Consider the following 23,219-nt stretch of genomic DNA (forward strand, 5'->3'; position numbering starts at 1 on the left):
AAGAAATGTTTTATAATCAATTGTTCTTACCTCAAGTCAGAAATACCTTGTAGAAGTCAAGAAGCTCCTGCTATGCACAGTTATTACACAGTGCTTTGAGCAAAATACTGCAGGTTTGGCAGCATGAGTTAAGTAGAAAAAAGTAATTTCCACCTGGCATTAGCTTCCTTTTTATGTGTGCAATGGCAGAACATTTATGTATATAAATGTACTTATTGTACTTTATTTATATTAAAGAACCAAGTTGCTAGTTAGGTAAGATATTCACAAAAGTATACTGCCCCATACACTCTGCAAAATAGCTTCATTAACACTGGGAAAGAAAGTAGGTGAGTTACCCGTTATAGTTTCACATATATAAAGTATTTAAGATAGAAAATATAAATTAATATTTCAGGTGGAGTCTTTATTTTGGAAGGCCCTGATAAAGTCCACAAATTTAAAATTCACTTGTAAAGAAGCACTGCTAGACTGAGAAAAAAGGGCTTTCCTGAATACAGGCAGTGCTAGTTGAGTGGTATCTCTATGACGTCCTCTTCGATGATCTCCCCCTGTGGGACAGGGACATGCTCTGAAACAGTCTTGCAGCTCAGCCCTGCAAAGGGGCTGCACCAGGATAAAGAGAACGGGCCGCCAAACGCCATTTGCATGGCCTCCCAACACGGCAACTTCCCCCACTTTCCTGTCTCTCCCTTCAGACGCTCGATTCCCTGGAGAAGACACAACGAGGGTCTGAGGTAAACAGAGCTGAGCTGGATGTCCTTTTCTACATGCATTATCAATCACAGCTATTGCACAAAGTTGATGACTAAAGCCTTCTTTGCACGGGACTATTATTATGGATCCTCATTTGATTTAGAAATCCTACCCCACGACTGTTTTTTCTGCAGCGCAATCGTACTGGATAAGAAAAGTCTGTATTTCATTGACACAGCATATGATTTCAAGGCTTTGTCAAAACTTTCATTAATAATTGCCAACGCAGCCAATACCACCCCAAATCAGATGCTGATTTGCACGGAACTAATATCACACAATCTCTCTGTTTGGTGAATATGGTAGGTAATTTGCAGTGGAATTTTTACTCGACAGGGGATTGCAGGGGATTAAGATCATAGATGACCTCTGTAATGATTACAAATTACTAGAAGGCCCCAGGTAATACTAGTCCTGTGCGAATAGGGCTTAAAACTGCAAAAAACTTGATGTTTTAATGAAGCGCCCTTGCTCTGTTTCTCAAACACAAATCATACTAAAGATGTCCAGAGTAAAAAAATGCCCTTTTGGTTTTAGTTAAAGGATCGAAAAATCCATCGATAAATTTAGCACAAAAAGTAAGGAAATCTGTGTTTGGTAAATTATTTCTCTATGGTAACAATGCTTTTTGGCATTAAATCTTATACCGTTAGAAAGCCTGTTTAGTTCCCTTTCAAATGGTGGCCCATTTGTAAGGAACATGCATTTGTGGGATGAGCAGCACCACTGAGTATGTGGGTTGCGCGCATGAAAAATTTGCAAAATTTTCTCTGCCAATTCCAAACAGGTCATTTTGCTGTTGCTACTGACACTTGTTTTGAGCAGTCAGTGATGAATCCAGATTCTGCCTATGGCAGTTCGCAGGGTCAAAGTGTGGAGAAGACCGGTAGCAACATCTTTTTGGTGGAGGCAGCGTGATGGTGTGGGGTGGCATCTCCCTGACTGTAAAAACGAGGCTCGTCATCATTGAGGCTATCTCAACGCAAAGATATAGAGATGAGATTCTGCAACCAGTTGCAATCCCATAATTCCACAGTGTGGGACCAAACTCTATCCTCCAAGATGACAACAATCGCCCCCACAGGGCGGGGTTTATCAGAGACTACCACCAAAATGTGGGAGTGGAGAGGATGGAATGGCCTGCCAGCAGTCCTGACCTCAACCTCTTTAACACTTGTGGGCTCAGCTTGGGCGTGTTGTTGGTGCCAGAGTGACCAACACAACCACGTTGGCTAACTTGTGACAAATGCTGGTTGAAGAATGGGATGCCATCCCACAGCAGTGTGTGACCAGCATAAGGAGGAGGTGCCACACGCTACTGAGACTCCTGTGTGTGTGTGTGTGTGTGTGTGTGTGTGTGTGTGTGAAATGAATAAATAGTTAAAATTGCCAATGTGTCTTCTTTCTTTAAACTTCAATCATCCAATCCACCAAACAAGTCAATGGCAGAATAAGCGTTTTGGCATTGGCAGAGTAGATTTGGAAAAAAATTCTTGGGGAAAACCCACATACTTAGCGCTGCTGATCATCCCACAAATGCATCTTCCTTACAAATGTGGCACCGTTTGAAGGAAACTAAACAGGCTTTCCAAAGATATATTGCCAAAAAGCATTGTTACCACAGAGAAATAATCTACCAAACCCAAATTTCCTTACTTTTTGTGGTAAGTTTATAGAAAGTAATGTGCAAATGTCTTAGACAAGTGTGAAAAAAGGCTGCAAACTAAGAATGCTTTTAAAAATATAAATAATGATGGTTTATTTTTATCAAAATGAAAAGTGAGCAAACAAAAGAAAAATCAAAATCACATCAATATTTAGTGTTAGTGCTTTGCCTTCAAACCAGCGTCAATTCTTATAGGTACACTTGCAAAAGTTCGGGAAACGTTGAGGATCATAGACGCAGTGGTCTGCTAAGGAGACTTAGTGCAGCAGAAGAAAACACATCAAGCTTATTTCCCTTTGAAATCGGAAGATGTCCAGCAGTGACGTCAGCTCAGAACTGGAAGAAACCAGTGGGACCCAGGTACACCCATCTATTGTCCTGAGAAGTCTGGCCAGAAGTGGTCTTCATGGAAGAGTTGCAGCCAAAAAGCCAGACCTCTGACATGAAAACAGGGCCAAGTAACTCACCTATGCACAAAAACATTGGAACTGGGATGCAGAAAAATGGCAGCGGGTACTCTGGACCGATGGGTCAAAATTTGTTCGCCGAAGGGTTGGAGAGCATTACAATAATGAGTGTCTGCAGGCAACAGTGAAGCATGGTGGAGGATGGTGGAGGTGCATTTCTGCAAATGGAGTTGGAGGTTTGGTCAGGATCCAAGATGTTTTGAACAACCTACCAGCTGAATTCCTTCAAAAACTGTGTGCAAGTAAACTTAGAAGAATTTATGTTGTCTTGAAGGCAAAGGGTGGTCACACCAAATATTGATTTGATGTAGATTCCTCTTCTGTTCATTCACTGCATTTTGTTAATTGATGAAAATAAAGTACTGAACTATACCATACACTATATATATATATATATATATATATATATATATATATATATATATATACATGTATATATAAACACACACACACACACACTCTCATTTGCTGTATGTATGTTAAAGGAGTTATTGGTCCCTATAATCAGTCCTCCTGTTCATATTGGCCATAAGCAATCCCTTCCTAGTGTGACACAAAGTACAGCTGAGGCTGATGGGAATGTCATTAGTTTTGCAAGTATTCAGACATAATAGTATGTATTATTTTGGACAAATTAAAATTCTTGACCTTATGGCGGTGATGAACAGGGGAAAGGATTATAAAATTTGCAACTCATCCTGAGGGTAACTTGAATCAAATGTGAACCAAATGTCATGGCAATCCAATTACAGTTATTTCAAACAAAACGTAAGGTTATATTCATAACCCCGGTACTTTGAGTAAGCACAGCTCCTGAACAGAAACACCCCTTAAAGGGCCCAGGATGCGGCAAAGCCATGAGTTGAGTGCGCATTGAGTGTGCAGCCGTATAAGCCAAGGAAATGGCCACTTCCACGACCCAGTGGGAGAGGCTTTGCTTTGTGACAGGTTCCCCCTTGTGAGGGAAAGGACAGCTGATTGCTCCGTCTGAAACACATTGTCTTCCCACAATCCCATCTAATACAATGATCGATGTTAACAAGGACTTTTCCAGCTCTGTTTTCTCAGCGTTAAGCTGCTATGTGAGAGATGCCGTTGTTTAGGGGTGCGTACCTACTCATGGCAGGAAGTGGTGGTACGCTGAGTTCCGGGCCATTTCTGGCACTGCCTAAACTTTGGATTTCATTTTTGCACAATGCAAAGACTGTGGATTTTGTCCTCCATCTTTTGCAGTGAAGTGTAGTAGGGATGAGCCGAATACTCGGCTGAAACGAGTATCCGGTACGGATAAAGCACTTTTGCCGAGTACAAGTATTATACGAGTAATGCGAGTCAATATCTGTACTCGGATTGAATAAAAGTCTCCATTGACAGTGTCTGCGTTCTGTGATAGGCTAGTCACAGTGCTAGTCACAGCACCTCTCCAATACACTATTCTGTGATAGGCTAGTCCCAGCGCCCCTATCCTACACTATTCTGTGATAGGCTAGTCCCAGCGCCCCTCCCTACACACAAAGATTCCTCCTGTTGTTGTGTCCCACCGGCCCTGCTCACACACGCTCAGGACACAGAGAAGTGAACATCACAGGGAATTCCCTGTGCGGCGTCCTTGAGTGCCATGAAAGGCGTCTTTAAATAAAATGTATTATTATTATTATTATTATCTGTCTTCTCAGGTCCGCGGGGCTTTCCCGTTAACATTTAGGGTTTCTTCAGCTTCAGGTTTGTTTTATACTTCAGTTTGAACTAGTACCTAGTAACCGGGAGACTTCTGGTAACGTGGGGATTGTTCAGACATAGTGCTTGGTAGAATGGGACTCGGGTTGCATCTCTGCCGTCAGAGTTTTTTTTTTTTTTTTTTTAAACTGCCTGCTGGCTCTAACCAGTTTTTTTGTGTCTGAAACTTTCTTGCTGTGTTTTATAAAAAAAAATAAAAGGCAGTTGCGGTATAAATAAATAATATTACAAATTAAGATACACACACAAACACATTCCAACCCCCCGCCCCCCTCTCTCTCTTTGTTTCTCTCTCTCTCTCTCTCTCTCTGTATCTCTTACTCACTCATAGACACACACACTCACACGGACCTGTGAAAATAAAAAAGAACCCCCCCAAAAAATGATTAAGAGTTAAAAAAAGAAAGTTATATTATTGAGTATGAATATAATAATAAATATAATAATAATTTCTGATCAACCCATATCAATTGCATGCTTAAAATAACATACTGGTTAAAGCCCCGCCCACTTCCGGGTTGAATCTGACCACTTCCTGGTTAGGCCCAGTCCAAGTACGGATACAGATAATTAATGTGGTAAACAGATACAGATACAGATAATGCTGTATTCGCTCATCCCTAAAGTGTAGTTGTAAAAGTATATTTTCATGGCCAGTATTGACAGGATTGGTTATTCTTTTGATGTACTGTACATAAACATATTTGATTATTTTGTTTTCTAAGAAACACTTTACAACACTTTACAAACATACTTTACAACATGATTTATATGCACTTTAAATATAAAGAATAAAAACCTGCGGGAGCAAACAAGTTGTATGGTGCATGCATCCTGTTATGCACAAAGCTCACTCATTCATTCATGTTTGGTTAAACGTGAAACAGCAAAAACAGAAATATAAAAATGAGGTACCCCTCTAAGTTGAATTCAGCATTCTTGTGATATGTTGAGGCCCTAACACACCAATCAGACGGCCAAGAACTATTGGCGACGAAGGCCGACAGATCACTACAGCGGACTACGTACATTCTTCACATGGGTGCAAGGAAATAACTCTTCATACCAGCAAGAAGCAGTAATATATTTGTCATTCTAAAAAGAAAACCGAATACAAACGTTGCTATGATACTCACAACAGATTTTCCGCTATAACTTTTTTCAGCAGCGGGGGAGTTGAACCTCAACAGTAACGTTACCTAAGCGAAAACGTGTGTAGTTAGTTCCTTTTCAGCAACAGTTTGCTTTATTAGGGCCCGAGCACCAAAAGCGGCAAAGGCCCTATTGAAACTGAAGGAATTATTATTATTCTTTTCCCGGCAAATGAATTGCCTTTTTGAGGGACTTATCATATTCAAAACACTCACCCAATTTGGCGGTCGCATCAAGTCTGGTGAAAATGTACGTATTTTAATGGTTTCGAGAATGGGCGTACAAAAATGGCTCGCTAGCGCCCCTACAAAATTAAGAAAAGTGAGCTCCTGCATTACGTTTAATGTAGACTCTCGAAACTTGGTACACATATGTAGCATGACATAAAACTCCATTGTAGCCCCACCCTAAACCTAACAGGAAGTCCGCCATTTTGAATTGAAAGTTCAAAATTAGTGTGATTTTGTCCATTTCCATATGTCGTACTTTAACGAACTCCTCCTAGAGATTTCATTCGATTCAATCATTCATTCAATCATTCATTCAACTTCAAACTTGGTCTGTGTCATCTTAAGATGTTACAGATGAAAAGTTATTAAAAGAAAAACTTTTTCGTCATAGGGCATGGCCGTGGCGGGGTGGCCATTTTGTGCATTTTGTCATCGAAACAGGAAGTGGGTGTAACATGAGTGGACATTGTCCAATTGGCTCGAAACTTTTAAGGATTCATCAGAGTCCACCCGTGACGACATCTCCACGCCGATATTGGCTCAAAGTCATAGCGCCCCCTAGTGGCAACAGGAAGTAGCCCTAAAAGACAAGGTGATAAACTTTAACAAACTCCTCCTAGAGAGTTCGTCAGATTGACTTCAAATTCAGTCTGAGTCATCTAAAGACCTTAACGATGAAAAGTTATTAAAAGAAAACTTTTTTGTCAAACGTGTGGGCGTGGCATGGCAGCCATTTTGAGCGATGAAGGAGAAAGTGGCTGGAACTACGTTGTCGTATCTGCTTGAAATTTCCCACAATCACCAAGAGTACTTTATTATTGGTTGTGCATCTGTGATTTACTGAATTACTTTAACCACACCCACCCACGCCCCTTCCATAATATTTTAACCATTCACAGTCTTGTGTGAGGTCACTGAACTCAGAAGAGACTTACTTCATTATTGGTGATGCTTTGGCCCGACCCTATGCTTAAGCCAGGCCCTCTTTACTAACTGGTGAACCGTTTAAGGTACAGTCGTTATGAGGTGTCATTGAACTCAGCAGAGACTTCCTTTTTCATTGGTGATGGTTTCACCCGCCCCCCTATAATCGGCCACGCCCCCTTTCACAACTAATGAACTGTATGACGTAGAGTCTTGTGTGAGGTATCATTGAACTCAGCAGGGAGGTCCCTTTTCATTGGCGACGATTTTCAGTGTCTGATTGACGCGCAAATGCACGGTGGCAAGGAGCGGCATCAGCCAGTTAGCGAGGGCCTGTCCAACGCTGCTTGCAGCTTTAATTACTTTTATAATTTTTAACTGAGTATCTAATTTAGTTACTTTCTGGAAGAAGTAACTAGTAACTAATTACTTTTTAAAAGTAACTTGCCCAACACTGGTAGCTACAGAGTAATTAGTAAATGTTTCAGTATGTAGCCAATCAAATACCTTTTGACTGCAACAATGACATTAATCAGACAGCTAGGGAAGCCTTAACTTAAAACCAGAGATTATTTCTAATATGCAAAATGTTAAGTTATGACCAGCCATGAAGCAGGCAATTGGTGAGTAAAAGTAAACCATTGTCTACACTGTTGCATGTAGTTCAAAGTCAAGACCATGTTTATTGTTTTACAATCAACTATATCAACATTTTATGTTGATGCACTACTATATATTATTATTATTTTTATTTTATTTTTATTGTGGTAAATGCACATCTTAAAAAATAGGTAGTTGCTGAGCACACATGGTGAATGGAGTAAGGCAAGGCAAGGCAAGGCAGCTTTATTTGTATAGCACATTTCAGCAACAGGGCAATTCAAAGTGCTTTACACAAAATCATTAAAACAGATAAAACACAAGTACAAACAGTTAAAAGTCATAAGCATTAAAAATCAATAAGACACATGAATAGACAGTTAAAAACAAAATAGAAACATTAAGACACATAAAACACAAGAATAAAAGTTACAGTGCAGCATAAGAAAGAAATGAGCATTAATTTAAAGAAAGGCAGCATCAAAAAGAAAGGTCTTCAGCCTTGATTTAAAAGAACTGAGAGTAGCAGCGGATCTACAGGTTTCTGGGAGTTTATTCCAGATATGAGGAGCATAGAAACTGAAAGCTGCTTCACCCTGTTTAGTTCTGACTCTGGGGACAGAAAGTAGACCTGTCCCAGATGACCTGAGAGGTCTGGGGGGGTCATAGTGTAGTAGCAGATCAGAAATGTATTTTGGACCTAAACCGTTAAGGGATTTATACACTAGCAAGAGTACTTTGAAATCAATTCTTTGAGACACAGGAAGCCAGTGTAAAGACTTCAGAACTGGAGTGATGTGATCCAGTCTCTTGGTCTTAGTGAGGACTCGAGCAGCAGCGTTCTGAATCAGCTGCAGCTGTCTGATTGATTTTTTAGGGAGACCTGTAAAGACCCCGTTACAGTAGTCAAGTCTACTGAAGATGAAAGCATGGACCAGTTTTTCCAAGTCCTGTTGACACATAAGTCCTTTAACCCTTGATATGTTCTTTAGGTGATAGTAGGCTGACTTTGTAATTGTCTTAATGTGGCTGTTAAAGTTTAGGTCTGAGTCCATGACTACACCCAGATTTCTGGCTTTGTCTGTTGTTTTTAACATTGTTGTTTGAAGCTGAGCGCAGACTTTTAATCGTTCCTCTTTTTTTCCAAAAACAACTACCTCAGTTTTTCCTTCATTTAATTTCAGAAAGTTCTGGCACATCCAGTCGTTAATTTGTTTGATGCAGTTAGTCAGTTTTTGTATTTGACTATAGTCCCCTGGCGATAAGGTATGTAAATTGTGTGTCATCCGCATAACTATGGTAACTTATTTTGTTTTTCTCCATAATCTGAGCCAGTGGAAGCATGTAGATGTTAAACAGAAGAGGCCCCAGAATGGAGCCTTGCGGAACTCCGCATGTCATATTTGTACGCTCAGATGTATAATTACCTATTGACACAAAGTAATCCCTATTCTTTAGGTAGGACTCAAACCAGTTTAGTACTAAGCCAGAAAGTCCTACCCAGTTTTCCAATCGGTCTAGTAATATGTCATGGTCGACCGTGTCAAATGCAGCACTGAGATCAAGTAATACTAAGATTGAAATTTTGCCACTATCTGTGTTAAGGTGGATGTCATTAAAGACTTTGACAAGAGCCGTTTCAGTGCTGTGGTGTGGTCGGAAACCCGACTGAAAGGTATCAAAACTGTTGCTTAGTGACAAGAAATGGTTGAGTTGTTGAAAGACTACTTTTTCAATGATTTTACTTAAAAACGGAAGGTTTGATATTGGCCTATAGTTGCTCATTAGTGACTTGTCTAGGTTGTTCTTTTTTAAAAGTGGCTTGATTACTGCAGTTTTCAGGGCCTGTGGAAAGATACCTGAAAGAAGAGATGTGTTCACAATCTGTAGAAGATCAGAAGTCAAACAATTGGAAACATTTTTGAAAAGTCCCGTTGGTAGAATATCAAGGCAACAGGTCGAGGTTTTCAGATGTTGAATAATGTCCTCCAGGTTTGTATGGTTGATTGTGTGAAATTCTGTCATATTGGAACTAGTTTTGCTTGAACACTGTGACAACACATGTCCTGAACTTGATATGGAGGCACTGACTGTTTGTCTAATCTTCTGAATTTTGTCTTTGAAGAAGGAGGCAAAGTCATTGCAGGCCTTGGTAGATAAAAGTTCAGATGCTACTGGTACTGGAGGGTTTGTTAACCTATCAACAGTAGCAAACAAAGCACGTGAATTATTATTGTTTCTAGAGATAATATCAGAGAAGAAGGACCTTCTTGCATTCCTCAGTTCCAAATTATAAATGCGAAGTCTCTCTTTATAGGTGTTATAATGGACCAGGAGATTTGTTTTTCGCCACCTTCGTTCAGCTTTCCTACACTCTCTTTTTTCTGTTCTCACCAGTAGGACATTTCTCCATGGAGATCTTTTCTTACCAGAGACAACTTTGACCTTAGTGGGAGCAATGGCATCAATAACATTTGTAATTTTACAGTTGAAATTGTCTACAAGCTCACTGACTGATAGCCCAGAGAGGGCGGGTGTGGAGGAGAAAAGCTGAATAAATGTTTCACTGGTGTTTTCAGTGATATACCGTTTTCTGATTATCTTTGTTTGGACACTTTTGGGCACAGAGATAGTGCCGTTAAAGAAAACACAGGAATGATCAGAGAGAGCAACGTCAGTCACCACAACCTTGGAAATGTTCAGACCCTTTGAGACAATCAAGTCCAGAGTGTGTCCCTTATTGTGAGTGGGCTTCGTCACATGCTGAGTCAGTCCATAGTTCTCAAAAACACAACACAGCTCTTTGGTCCCCCTGTCCTGGGGGTTGTCAACATGAATGTTAAAATCACCCGCAATGATTACACAATCAAAGTTAATACAGATTATAGACAGCAGTTCAGTGAAGTCATCAATGAAGGTTGCACAATATTTAGGTGGCCTGTAGATATTTAGAAACATCGCTTGAGGGGAAGATCTTAATTGAAGAGCCACATATTCAAAAGAAGCAAACTTTCCATAACATATTTGCGTACAGTGGAATGAGTCATTAAGCAAAATGGCGACTCCACCTCCTTTCTTATTCACTCTATTCTCACTCATAAAACTGAAGTTAGGGGGAGCTGACTCGATGAGAACAGCAGCGCTGTTGTTATGGTCTAACCAGGTTTCAGTTAAAAACATAAAATCTAGATTGTGTTTGATAATAAAATCATTGATTAAAAAGGATTTTCCTGCCAAAGACCTGACGTTTAGTAAGGCTAGTGTTAGTGTGTTTTCATTTTTTGGGACAGGCTGTAGCTGACGAGGAATGGATGCTAAATTTGCTAAGTTTGCAGTTAAGTGCTTATTCACCATTCTTTTCCTATTACCTATCACAACATAAATTGAGGAAGAGTTGAATCCACAGGGCCCGGGCTTGTCTTGGAGTAAGAGAAAATGATGTCCCAACTGGTGCATACTTGTGTGTACTCATCTTTTTCCTTTCCATATTTCGTAAAGTGTTCTTTCTGCCATATTTTAAGAATCATCAGAAATCATTAGATTTATACTGTATATTCAAACATAAACAAACTGGTGTCTCATAGCAACAATAGAATCAAGTTGGAGCCATGAGAAAGAGCTGATGCAGAGGGAGATCTGTGACTTGAATGTTTAGCTTGTTGAACGTGTCCCTTCCCCATCGAGGGAAACAGAGCATCTGAAATCCCAGCTGGGAAAAATCAGCAACAGACTGCAAAAAGCCGCAAAAGATCTGGACCTGCAGTACTTCATTACTGAAGACCTGAAGGTCGAATTGGAGCAGATAAAGGGAGAGAAGGAGGCCCTGAAAAAGGAAGTGGAGACTCAGAAGATGGAGCTTTGTAAAGAGAGACAGAAGCTCAAGGTAAGTAAGACCAACGTGGAGTTGGAGAGCTTTCTGGAGATGGAAAGGGCTCAAGCTCAGGAGGTGAAGGATAAATTGAGCAAGATGGAGGAAGCTCTCCTAGAACAGGAGAAGGAGGCAAAGGAGATACGTAAAGGTTCCAGGCTTCCCATAGAGCCCAACTGGATGAGGCTCCAGCTGAATGTGTACCCTCCCCACCCAGGGAAACAGAGCACCTGAAATCCCAGCTGGGAAAAATCAGCAACAGGCTGCAAAAAGCCCAAGAAGATCGGGACCTGCAGTACTTCATTACTGAAAACCTGAAGGTTGAATTGGAACAGATGAAGGGAGAGAAGGAGGCCCTGAAAAAGGAAGTGGAAACTCAGAAGATGGAGCTTTTTTAAAGAGAGACAGAAGCTGACGGTAAGTAAGACCGACGTGGAGTTAGAGTTGGAGAGCTCTCTGGAAAGGGCTCAAGCTCAGGAGCTGAAGGATAAATTGAGCAAGATGGAGGAAGCTCTCCTAGAACAGGAGATGGAGGCAAAGGAGATACGGGAAATATCCCAGGCTTCCCATAGAGCCCTGCTGGATGAGGCTCCAGCTGAACGTGTCCACTTCCCATTAGGGGAAACAGAGGGTCTGAAATCCCAGATGGAAAAAGCCCAAAAAGATCTGGACTTGCAGATCTTTATTACTGAAGCCCTGGAAGTCGATTTAAACCAGATAAAGGGAGAGATGCAGGCCCTTAAAAATATTGTGGCCACTCAGAAGTTGAAGCGTTGAGAAGAGAGACAGATGCTAACGGTAGGTAAGACCACCAACAGTGATGTTAGAGAGCCATCTGGAAATTGAGAGGGCTCAAGCTCAGGATCTAAAGGATAAATTGAGCAAGGTGGAGGAAGCTCTCCTGAAACAGGAAGAGGAGGCAAAAGAGATTCTGGAAAGATCCCAGGCTTCCCATAGAGCCCAGCTAGAGATGCAGGACCAAAACAACAAGAACCTCATGGATACTCTTGAGAAAAAGTATGAACATCAGCTGGAGAATCATCTCAACCAGTGGAAGGAGGAAAAATCATCCCTCCTTCAGGCCACAGAAAGCCTGAAGTTGACTCAGCAGGAAAAAGAGCAGGAGTGGGAGAGGACAGAGAGCACCTTGAGGTCCCAGCTGGTAGATCTTCAGAGCCAAATAATGCAAAAGCCAAAGAAGAAGAAGTGGTACAAAAATCTTCTGCCTGGCTGAGGAAGAGAACATGCATTTGTACTGGTATAGTATCTGTCTGTGTTCTTTCTGTCTTTCTGTGTGTGTGTGTGTGTGTGTGTGTGTGTGTGTGTGTGTGTGTGTGTTTGTCTTTCTGTGTGTGTGTGTGTGTGTGTGTTTGTCTGACTTTCTGTGTGGGTCTGTGTGTGTGTGTGTGTGTGTGTGTGTGTGTGTGTGTGTGTGTGTGTGTGTGTGGTGTGTGCGTGCGTGTCTGTGTGTGTGTATGTCTGTGTGTTTGTTTGTGTGTGGGTGTGTGTGTGTTTTTGGTCACAGGGCGTGTAATGTGCAGTAGTGTTGGAGTAGTAGAGCTTGTAGTCAGTGCGTGCTACATGCTACATGCTGCATGCTGCTTCTGCTCCCCACTCTCTGCTTCCAGCTACTGCCACCGGACAGCTCTTTGTTATCAGGGGTTGAAAGAGGAGCCGAGTGTGTGTCGCCTCCTCCGCCGGTACATAGCCTCTCCATTGTCAAGACCTTGTACACGCTTCCCGGTGGCACACATGGTAACTGTGGTTCCAGGCTAAGTTGTACAGGATCTCGGAGCAGCAGTGGGCCCCAGAGACGCGGCATGCAGGCCCATCGGGGAGTGGATTCCCGTCACCCACTGTCCCAGTTATGGGAAAATAGCCCCAGCTATGGGTAAATAGTAGGGATGAGCCGAGTACTCGGCTGAAACGAGTATCCGGTACGGATAAAGCACTTTTGCCGAGTACAAGTATTATCCGAGTAATGCAGTCAATATCTGTACTCGGATTCAATGAAATTCTCCATTGACTGTGTCTCCGTTCTGGGATAGGCTAGTCACAGTGCCAGTCACAACGCCTCTCCCTTACACTATTCTATGATAGGCTAGTCCCAGCGCCCCTCCCCTACACTATTCTATGATTGGCTAGTCCCAGCGCCCCTCCCTACACAGACAGACTCCCGTTGAGTTTTTTTTTTTTTTTTTTTTAAACTGCCAGCTGGCTCTAACCAGTTTTTTGAATGTCTGAAACTTTCTTGCTGTGTTTTATAAAAAAAATAAAAGGCAGTTGCGGTATAAATAAATAATATTACAAATTAAGACACACAAACACATTCCAACCCCCCGCCCTCTCTTTGTTTCTCTCTCTCTCTCTCTATATATATAGCCTATACACTACCGGTCCAAAGTTTGGGGTCACTTAGAAATTTCCATACCACTCCATTATAGACAGAATACCAGCTGATCTTTAATGCAATATCTACATTACCCATTATAACCAACCATTCATTCAATCATCCAAAGGCACATTATGTTTACTAATCTGATATCATTTTAAAAAACTAACTAGAAAAACACTGGCAAACGTATTTGCAATTATGTCAGCACATAATGTAATCTGATTACTGCCCTGGTTAAAAAAACAATGCAACTGATCTCAACTGGTATTCTGTCTATAATGGAGTGCAATGGAAATTTCTAAGTGACCCCAAACTTTTGACCGGTAGTGTAGATATCTTACTCACTCACAGGCACAGACACTCACACATACCTGGTGGGGAAATAAAAAAGAACCAATAAAAAAAAATTGATCACACTGATAATAGAAAAATTAAAAGTTAAAAAAATAAACTTATATTATTGAGTATGAAAACTCTTGTTCATTACATTTTACTTAATAATTGCAACCACATTGTTGTATTTATTGTTGCAAAACTTGTTATATACTGTAGGCCTATATAGTTTGTTACCATGACAACACCATTGATCTGAATACTGATTCTGTCATGTAAATAGTTTTCTAATCAGCAATAAATATAACAATTTCTGATCAACTCATATCAATTGCATGCTTAAATAACATACCAGTTAAAGCCCCGCACATTTCAAGAGAACCTGACACACTTCCGGGTTAAATCTGACCACTTCCGGTTTAGGCCCCGCCCACTCCGAGTACGGATCCGGATACAGATAATTCATGTGGTAAACAGATACAGATACAGATACAGATAATGCTGTACTCGCTCATCCCTAGTAAATAGTGAAGACCCCAACAGCGGTGCAGGTGGAAGATGTTGATGTGAGAACCACAACAAATGGCTGGGAAGGAGGAAGAAGGCAACCCCACAGCCACGGGAGTTATATCGGGAGGGTACAGTGGCTAGGGGAGCAAACCCTGTGGCGATGTGAGAAAACTGAAACTATTCCTCACGACTATACTACACACAAACACTAGCAATAAAAACAATGTCATGTTTGTTGGTGTGCCGGCCCTGGGCCTGTCCTACATGTGTACTGTGGTTTGTCTTGTTAACTTGCAGGTGTAGTGTAGGTAATAATGAGATGACTATGATCACCTGGCCGGTCCTCCCAGACTATTTAACCTCGCCTGCCCCGAGACCAGGCGGACGCATTCTCCTGACGGCACGCCAACATGTTTTCTCTCTGTTTCCCTTTCTTAACTAATGACAACATACACCTCACATTCTCCATTACATACATCCACCTTTATTCATCTCTGATACTGACAATGACACCTCATCGTGCTCTTGTTTGCATCATTATTTAATAAATGTCACTTTATTATTGTTACGTTGCTGTGCATCTCCGTCTTTTGTTGTGGCCTGTGAGCCGATCGTAACAGGTTGGGGGCTCGTTTGCCGTGAGTACAAAACCAGGACCTTGTTTGTGGTTTTCTTTAATTAATCCTAGTCAGTTGCAGTTGAGGTAATTTGGTTTATTTGAGCTACTCTATTGTTCTTTAAATGTTAAGTTGCACTTCCGTCCTGTGAAATATAGTTTGATGTATGAATCGGGGAAACGCAAACGCTCATTTGTATCCTAAACCCCCAAAATACTAATTGGCTCAAATTATTTTATGTGTTAATTACAATGTACTAAATATAGGTTTTTGTCTGGAGGTACATCCAAAGAAAAAAATTAACCCTTTTGTTGTCCTTGGGGTGAAATTTGACTCATTTTCAAAACGTTTCTAAATCAGAAATTTGGGTTTCCTTCAGCCAAATTGTAAAAAATAACGTGGATGGTTCCATACAACACTCCTCACAAGTTAAATAACTGATCAGTTCACTATTTTCATTGAATTTGTGTGTTTTAATTTCATAGCATTTTAAAAAAAGAAAAAAATATTTAAGAACACTGAAAAAAGTGACAGAAATGTAGGGAAAAACAACCAAAAAGTCTGAAATAAATCGACAAAGACATTGTACAAAGTGAGCAAGAACTTCGGGAAAAGTTAGAAAACGTCAAAAAGTGACAACAAATTTCGGGGAAAGCTTCAAAAACTTCGCCAGGGCTGCGCTTTGTCACCAATCCTGTTTGTAATATTTATGGACAGGATATCGAGGCGTAGTCGGGGCGGGGAGGGGTTGCAGTTCGGTGGGCTCGGGATCTCATCGCTGCTTTTTGCAGATGATGTGGTCCTGATGGCGTCATCGGTCTGTGACCTTCAGCACTCACTGGATCGGTTCGCAGCAGAGTGTGAAGCGGCTGGGATGAGGATCAGCATCTCTAAATCTGAGGCCATGGTTCTTAGCAGGAAACCGATGGAGTGCTTTCTTCAGGTGGGGAGTGAGTCCTTACCCCAAGTGAAGGAGTTTAAGTACCTTGGGGTCTTGTTCGCGAGTGAGGGGACCATGGAGCGTGAGATTGGTCGGAGCAGAATCGGAGCAGCTGGTGCGGTATTACATTCCGTTTATCACACCGTTGTGACGAAAAGAGAGCTGAGCCAGAAGGCAAAGCTCTCGATCTACCGGGCAATTTTCGTTCCTACCCTCACCTATGGTCATGAAGGCTGGGTCATGACCGAAAGAACGAGATCCAGGGTACAAGCGGCCGAAATGGGTTTCCTCAGGAGGGTGGCTGGCGTCTCCCTATGAGATAGGGTGAGAAGCTCAGTCATCCGAGAGGAGCTCGGAGTAGAGCCGCTGCTCCTTCGCGTCGAAAGGAGCCAGTTGAGGTGGTTCGGGCATCTGGTAAGGATGCCTCCTGGGCGCCTCCCTAGGGAGGTGTTCCAGGCACGTCCAGCTGGGAGGAGGCCCCGGGGAAGACTTAGGACTAGGTGGAGAGATTATATCTCCAACCTGGCCTGGGAACGCCTCGGGATCCCCCAGTCGGAGCTGGTTGATGTGGCTCGGGAAAGGGAAGTTTGGGGTCCCCTACTGGAGCTGCTGCCCCCGCGACCCGATACCGGATAAGCGGATGAAGATGGATGGATGGATGGCTTCAAAAACTTGGTCAAAACAACAAAAATGACCCAAAACAATCGACAAAGAACTTTGGGGAAAGTGACAAAAGTGTCTTAAGAAGGTTTTAACTTAACATTGTGACCCAGAAAACTGAATGTTGGTCTACGGGAAGACAAGACGAGGGTTAAGTTAACACAGGGGCATTTCTTCGAGGACATTCTGTAGGTTTACTATGAGTCTCATGTAGTTTTAGACTTTAAGACAAAACAGGGTTATTTAGGGCCTTTCAAACACAACTGCAATTCAAAGATTTATGAAGAAGAAATGCTTTAGAATGTCCATGGGTTATTGTCAAATCAGCTGCGAACTTGAATTATTTGGTAAATATCAGTTTACTTTTTTATTTTGGGAATAATCAATAAATCCAATGATTTTAATCAGGGTACGTACACCTATTCCAAGGTCTAATTCCAACACTTTTAAGGTCCCTTTTAACCCTTGTGTTGTCTTCCCGTCAACCATGAAAAAACACCTGTTTTGTTCACTTTTTTCAACATAATTTTGCTTTTTCCAACATTTTTGTCACTTTTTCAATGTTGTGGGTTCTTTTTTGTTGAAGTTTTTTGATATTTTTAATGTAAAGCTTATTTCGACGGCCAATATTTTATGACATAAAAAACAAACAACTGAAAACGGGTCAAATTTGACTCAAGGACAACATGAGGGTTAAAAGCTTTTTCCTGCACCTTACACCACCGTAAATTAGATACCAATACATAGTCAAAATTATTATTTAGTGTTTATGTCATATTAAAAGACATAATGCTATAAACAGCCATTTCTAAATATATCACTGTCTAAGTAGACTTTGCTTGCTAGCTAACCTTTGATCCAAAATATTTGACAGTCCTTAGTTTTGGGACACATTCTTGATATATCCAAGGTTTGATCAAAATCTGAGACATTAACAACAACAACTTGTAATTCCATTTTAACCTAGAAGACTGACAGCGCACAGGCACCTGCCTGAAAAATAGCCTATATTAATTTTAAAAATGTATTTCATTGCCAAGACATATACAGTGGCTTGAACACGTTTACACACCCATGCTAAAGGGAACTTCATCAGGATGCATAGTATCCTGAGCCATGAAATAACTGGCCTTTAAAAATTAAAATCGGATTGCCTACGGGAATTTAACATAAGGGGGTGTATACTTATGCCTGTATTACAAGGAAGAACATTTATTTACTTACACTACAGTATTCATTCACAAAGAAAATAGATTTTTTAAAAGGTTGGATTTTCCTAATTTTTTTGAATTAAGGCATTAAGATCCATTTCCAAAAGATGTTTTTTTATTCCTCTTTTTAAATCAACTTTAGCATGGGTGCGTAAACTTATTCAAGCCACTGTACATGTATCTAATAGAGCAGTATAAATATAAGTAAGGCCTTCCACAACATGCACATGTATTTTAAGTTCCATTAAAGAGGGGTGGAGGTGGGGTCACATTTGAGCATTTAAAAATCGGAAAAACTTGAAAGTAACTGATGAGTTACTTTCTGAAGTAACTAGTTAAGGCCCTATTGGAACTGAAGGAATTATTATTGTTCCGTTTAAGGTAGAGTCTTGTGTGAGGTGTCATTGAACTAAGCAGAGAGTTAGTTCTTCATTGGTGATGCTTTGGACCGCCCCTTATGCGTAAGCCACGCCCGCTTCCATAACTGGTGACCCATTTAAGGTATAGTCTTGTGTGAGGTATCAATGAACTCAGTAGAGACTTCCTTTTCCATTGGCGATGTTTGACCTGCCCCCCTTTGATTTGGCCACGCCCCCTTTCACAGATAATGAACTGTACGACGTAGAGTCTTGTGTGAGGTATCATTGAAATCAGCAGGGAGTTCCATCTTCATTGGTGACAAATTGGTGACAAGTGTTTGACAGCCGCACAAATGCACGGTTGCAAGTAGCGGCGTCCGCCAGTAACCCCGACGCACGCACATTAGCGAGGGCCCGTCCAACGCTGCTTGCAGCTTTAATTTGCAATTGTTTCTCAAAAGTATATGACAATAACATGCTGTCTGATTTTATTTCTCCGACAAAAATTAATACTGCAACAACAACGATCTATTTGAAGACAGGTAAGAGTGTTCATTTTACAAAAGATTATGCATAAATGTGACAATGTTTACCCAATGTTGCGCAACAGGTGAAATGGATCCGGTCATTACGTTAAGGTTATGTTGTGTAAAAGTGATCTTCACATAAAATATCTATATAACGTAAGATATGTTTTGACCACTGTTTTATCAAAGTGTTGTGTGCACATGAGACTATGTTTTTCAAAGAATTGTATTTATGTTGGCTGTTTGGGTGTAAAGTCCACGCTAAAAAATACATTTAAACTAGTTTGTTTGAGACTAAAGTTGTCTCGGTGTGTGGTTACACCACAGAGACGTAAGGTTCATCATAGTTACACTGGCGTAAAGTCCACACTAATCATAATATTGCCGCAAAAAATTAAGTTTTTAATTGCCATTGCCAATCAGTGAAAAGCACTATTCTTGATGCAGTGTTTTATTAATATTATATTATTACCTGGGTATTTATCTTGCAAATTATCTTTGAACACTTAGCTAGCGTTAGCAAAACAATATCAAAGAAGCTAACGGCTAAAAATAGCTAATGTTGGTAACGTTATTCACCAGCCTGTAACGTTATGGGCAGATTAAATTGTGATGTTATAATAACACATTATGATTAACGTTAGTAGCCGTTAATTAGGTTATCTAACCCAAGTCTGCTGCCAGCGGTCATCTCCGTTAGCTCTGCTCGTAGAAAACAAAAGTGTGAGTGTTAATTAAAATCCTCGTTGATATCCGAGGCGCTGGTCACTCCTCCTTATACTCCAGGTTATTCCACCTTTGAAAACGATGCGCCATGCCAACCGATCTTACAGAGGACTTTACATCTACTAAGTGCTTAATGTAAGAGTTAAGTTGTAACTTGCCTACGTTAGAACTATTTCAGCTGGTGCAACCCTCAAAATGTTAGTAGCGCGTAAACTCTGGCCTAAGTTACAAATTACGTTCAAACTAGTCCATGTTTGAATTTACGCATAGCTGGTGTAACCCAGTGCAGGATATAATGTTAGTGCCCCTTCTCTGTCCTCTCTCTTTGGATCAGAATGAAATGTTTTAGCCTATTGTTACTACTTTAAGTCTAGATTTACAGATATCACACATAGCTAATGAACAATTCTAGATAAATAACACTTTTTGCAAGCTGCATCTCACATCACATTTTCACTCACCACTACTACGGTCAGTACTAAACATTGTGCCTAAAAATTGAGCAATAACCTCGCCGTCAGTGGGCCTATTTGCTAACGTTAGCTACTAACCGTTACCTCGGAACAATCCAGCAACTAGACGGTACCCTAGGGTGCCGTCTATATTTGTGGTTACCTGAAACGGGATTTAAGGTCCCTGCTTATTTTACACACAGTTTAGCAACAAAACAAAATGCTGAAGGAACATTACTATGTTTTTTTATCTTGGTTTTGACTTTATGACTTCTTTTTTTTTACTCCAATCAAATGGATTGGCTATTCAGCCAATGGCTAACAACAATTGGCCAAAAAAAAAAAAAACGTGGCAACAGTGCAGGACACACTGCTAAGGCAAAGGTCTGTCACCGCCCAACTTGGACCAACGGCCTCCTTGGTGTGTCAGAGCCTTTAAGCTTTATGGGACTGATATGACCTCTGTTATTTAGCTTACCTCTCCTCAAGATTACAAAGAGTTGTCTGCGTCAGAAAGCTTTCAGCAGAATGCATTATCAACCAAAGCAAATGCACGTGTAGAAAAAACATTGCATTTGAAAGAGGCACATTACAGACAGTAAAGTTGATAATTTAATAAAGCAGGGTGTGAAAGGACTGTATGCAGGGAAAACAGAATATTTTCTCTATTCTTTAAACGTAAAAATTGAGGTTGAAACATTTAGGCCCTTCACAATGCGAGAGAAATAAAAATATAAGAAAAGAAGCAAACCATTTTGAATTGCAACAGAGAGGTGTTTATTCTCTGCGCATGTGCTGAAATATTTTCAGAACATTTAGAAAGAATTAAAACGTCTGTAAAAAACAAATCATCTCATCTCTCATACCAGAGAGACTTGGCGTCATCATACCAGCAGTGATTCAAACATAAATAATCTAACCTTCAACTGTACCATGCATTCAGAAAACAAAGGATACATAAATATTCTGTATACAAAGAAAAGACTAAAATGCACACTTTAGTATACAGTCCCTGACAAAAGTCTTGTCGCTTGTGTACAAATTGACCTGAAGTGCCTCTGAAATATATTTCTAATCAAGATTTGTTTACAAGAAATGGCTCATTTTAATCCCAACAGCTTTTGTAATAATGTTTCAGTGCAAAAAGAAACTGTCAAAAAGTATTCTAATATTCACAGCTTGGTAAAGCCCATTGAGTCAATTTTTGCAAGTGTTGTCGCCTTGTCATATGAGCTTCACCTGTGACTAATAATGGATCAATTAGGTCTCAGGTGTGTATAAAAACAACCCCAGTACACTAGACCTTCACATCAACTGCAACTAGACATCTGCAAACAGGCCTAAGATTCACCCTGAGACTAAAGTTTTGATTATCAAGAGGCTGAAGACCAGATCCACTGCTGATGTGGCAGACACCTTCAATGTGTCTCAGCGTCAAGTATAGAGGATTAAAAAACATTTGAAGACACTGGAGAGGTTTTTGACAAGCCTAGGTCAGGCAGACCCCGCAAGACAACTGCTCGAGAGGACCGTTTGTTGGCTCGAAAAATCCAAGGCCAGCCCATTTTCCACTGCAGCAGAGCTCCACCAGACCTGGTCCCCTGAAGTCCCTGTGTCAACCAGAACGGTTTGTCGGATACTGTCTCGAAATGGCCTCCATGGTTGAATCAGTGCCCAGAAGCCAGCACTAAACAAAAGACAATTGAAAAACCGTGTGGCATTTGCCAAGGCCCACAGCCTGCTAAAAGGATGGACGCTGGAGAAGTGGAAGAAAGTGGATTTTTCAGATGAATCTTCTGTTGAATTACACCACAGTTGTCGCAAATATTGCAGGAGACCTACTGGAGCCCGCATGGATCCAAGATTCACCCAGAAAACAGTGAAGTTTGGTGGCGGAAAAATCATGGTCTGGGGTTCCATCCAGTATGGGGTGTGCGAGAGATCTGCAGGGTGGAAGGCAACATCAATAGTCTCAAATACCAAGAAATCTTAGCTACCTCTTATATTCCCAACCATAAAAGAGGCCAAATTCTCCAGCAGGATGGTGCTCCATCGCATACTTCCATCTCCACTTCAAAGTTCCTCAAGGAGAAGATCAAGATGGTCCAGGATTGGCCGGCCCAGTCACCAGACATGAACATCATTGAGCATATGTGGGGTAGGATGAAAGAGGAAGCATGGAAGACCAAACCAAAGAATATTGATGAACTCTGGGAGGCAGCAGGACTGCTTTCCTAGCTATTCCTGATGACTTCATCAATACATTGTATGAATCCTTGCCAAACCGCATGGATGCAGACCTTCAAGCTCATGGAAGTCATACAAGATATTAAATTTGAATCTCACAGCACCACTATTTAATTTGCTGACATATTTTAGTATTTGTAGTAAATTTGTTCAATTTATGTATAGGCGACAAAACGTTTGTCTTGCCAAAATTTGACCTTTCTGTCTTGTTTAAATAATAAATCTTTTTTTAGTGAAACTAATTTATTTCAGTGCATTGAACATCATTTGGGAGGGTTTTAGCTTTTCATATGAGCTATTTCTTACACCAATTGATTAATTAAAAGTCAGGTTAATAGCAGGTGTTTCTACAAAATAGATAAGCGACAAGGCTTTTGTCAGGGACTGTAGAGCAATTTACACAAGAAAAATCTGCAAAAATACAAAATGCAAATTAGCATATTTAGTACTTAATAGTGTAAAGATGAATGATGAAAGTTAATACTTTGTTAAATGCTTTGATAGAGGCTGCAGTAGTGGAGAAATGCAGTCAAGCTGCTCCATAATAAGATGTATGCAGAGAAATACATTTTGAAACTATATCCTTCCGTTTCTCCACACAGGTTTTCATATTTTTCAATTTTAATGCAGAGAAAATGTCCTTTTTTGAGGAGTTTTCTATCAAAGCTTTTCCAAATCACGCAATTTGGAACACGCTCACATAAAAACACACACACACACACACACACACACACAAATCATCAAAAAAGGGAGAATGAGCATATGTTAAAATATGGTTGTCGACAGCCTACTATCTCTACCTACAAATCTAACAACCATTATTTACTACTTAAAAGACATGA

General features: G+C 40.7%; 1 protein-coding gene across 1 annotated transcript in view; it reads right to left on the reverse strand.

The window, feature by feature from the left end:
* Positions 1-263: 263 nt before the first annotated feature.
* Positions 264-23,219, reverse strand: part of LOC116699439 (palmitoyltransferase ZDHHC3) — a 50,129-nt gene continuing 27,173 nt past the window's right edge. Inside the window, exon 4 of the mRNA XM_032532001.1 lies at positions 264-710. Coding sequence (XP_032387892.1) covers positions 507-710 — 204 coding nt within the window. The 3' untranslated portion in view covers positions 264-506. The remainder of the gene's footprint in view (positions 711-23,219) is intronic.

This window comes from Etheostoma spectabile, chromosome 12 (assembly GCF_008692095.1).
Source record: "Etheostoma spectabile isolate EspeVRDwgs_2016 chromosome 12, UIUC_Espe_1.0, whole genome shotgun sequence".
Classification (NCBI taxonomy): domain Eukaryota; kingdom Metazoa; phylum Chordata; class Actinopteri; order Perciformes; family Percidae; genus Etheostoma; species Etheostoma spectabile.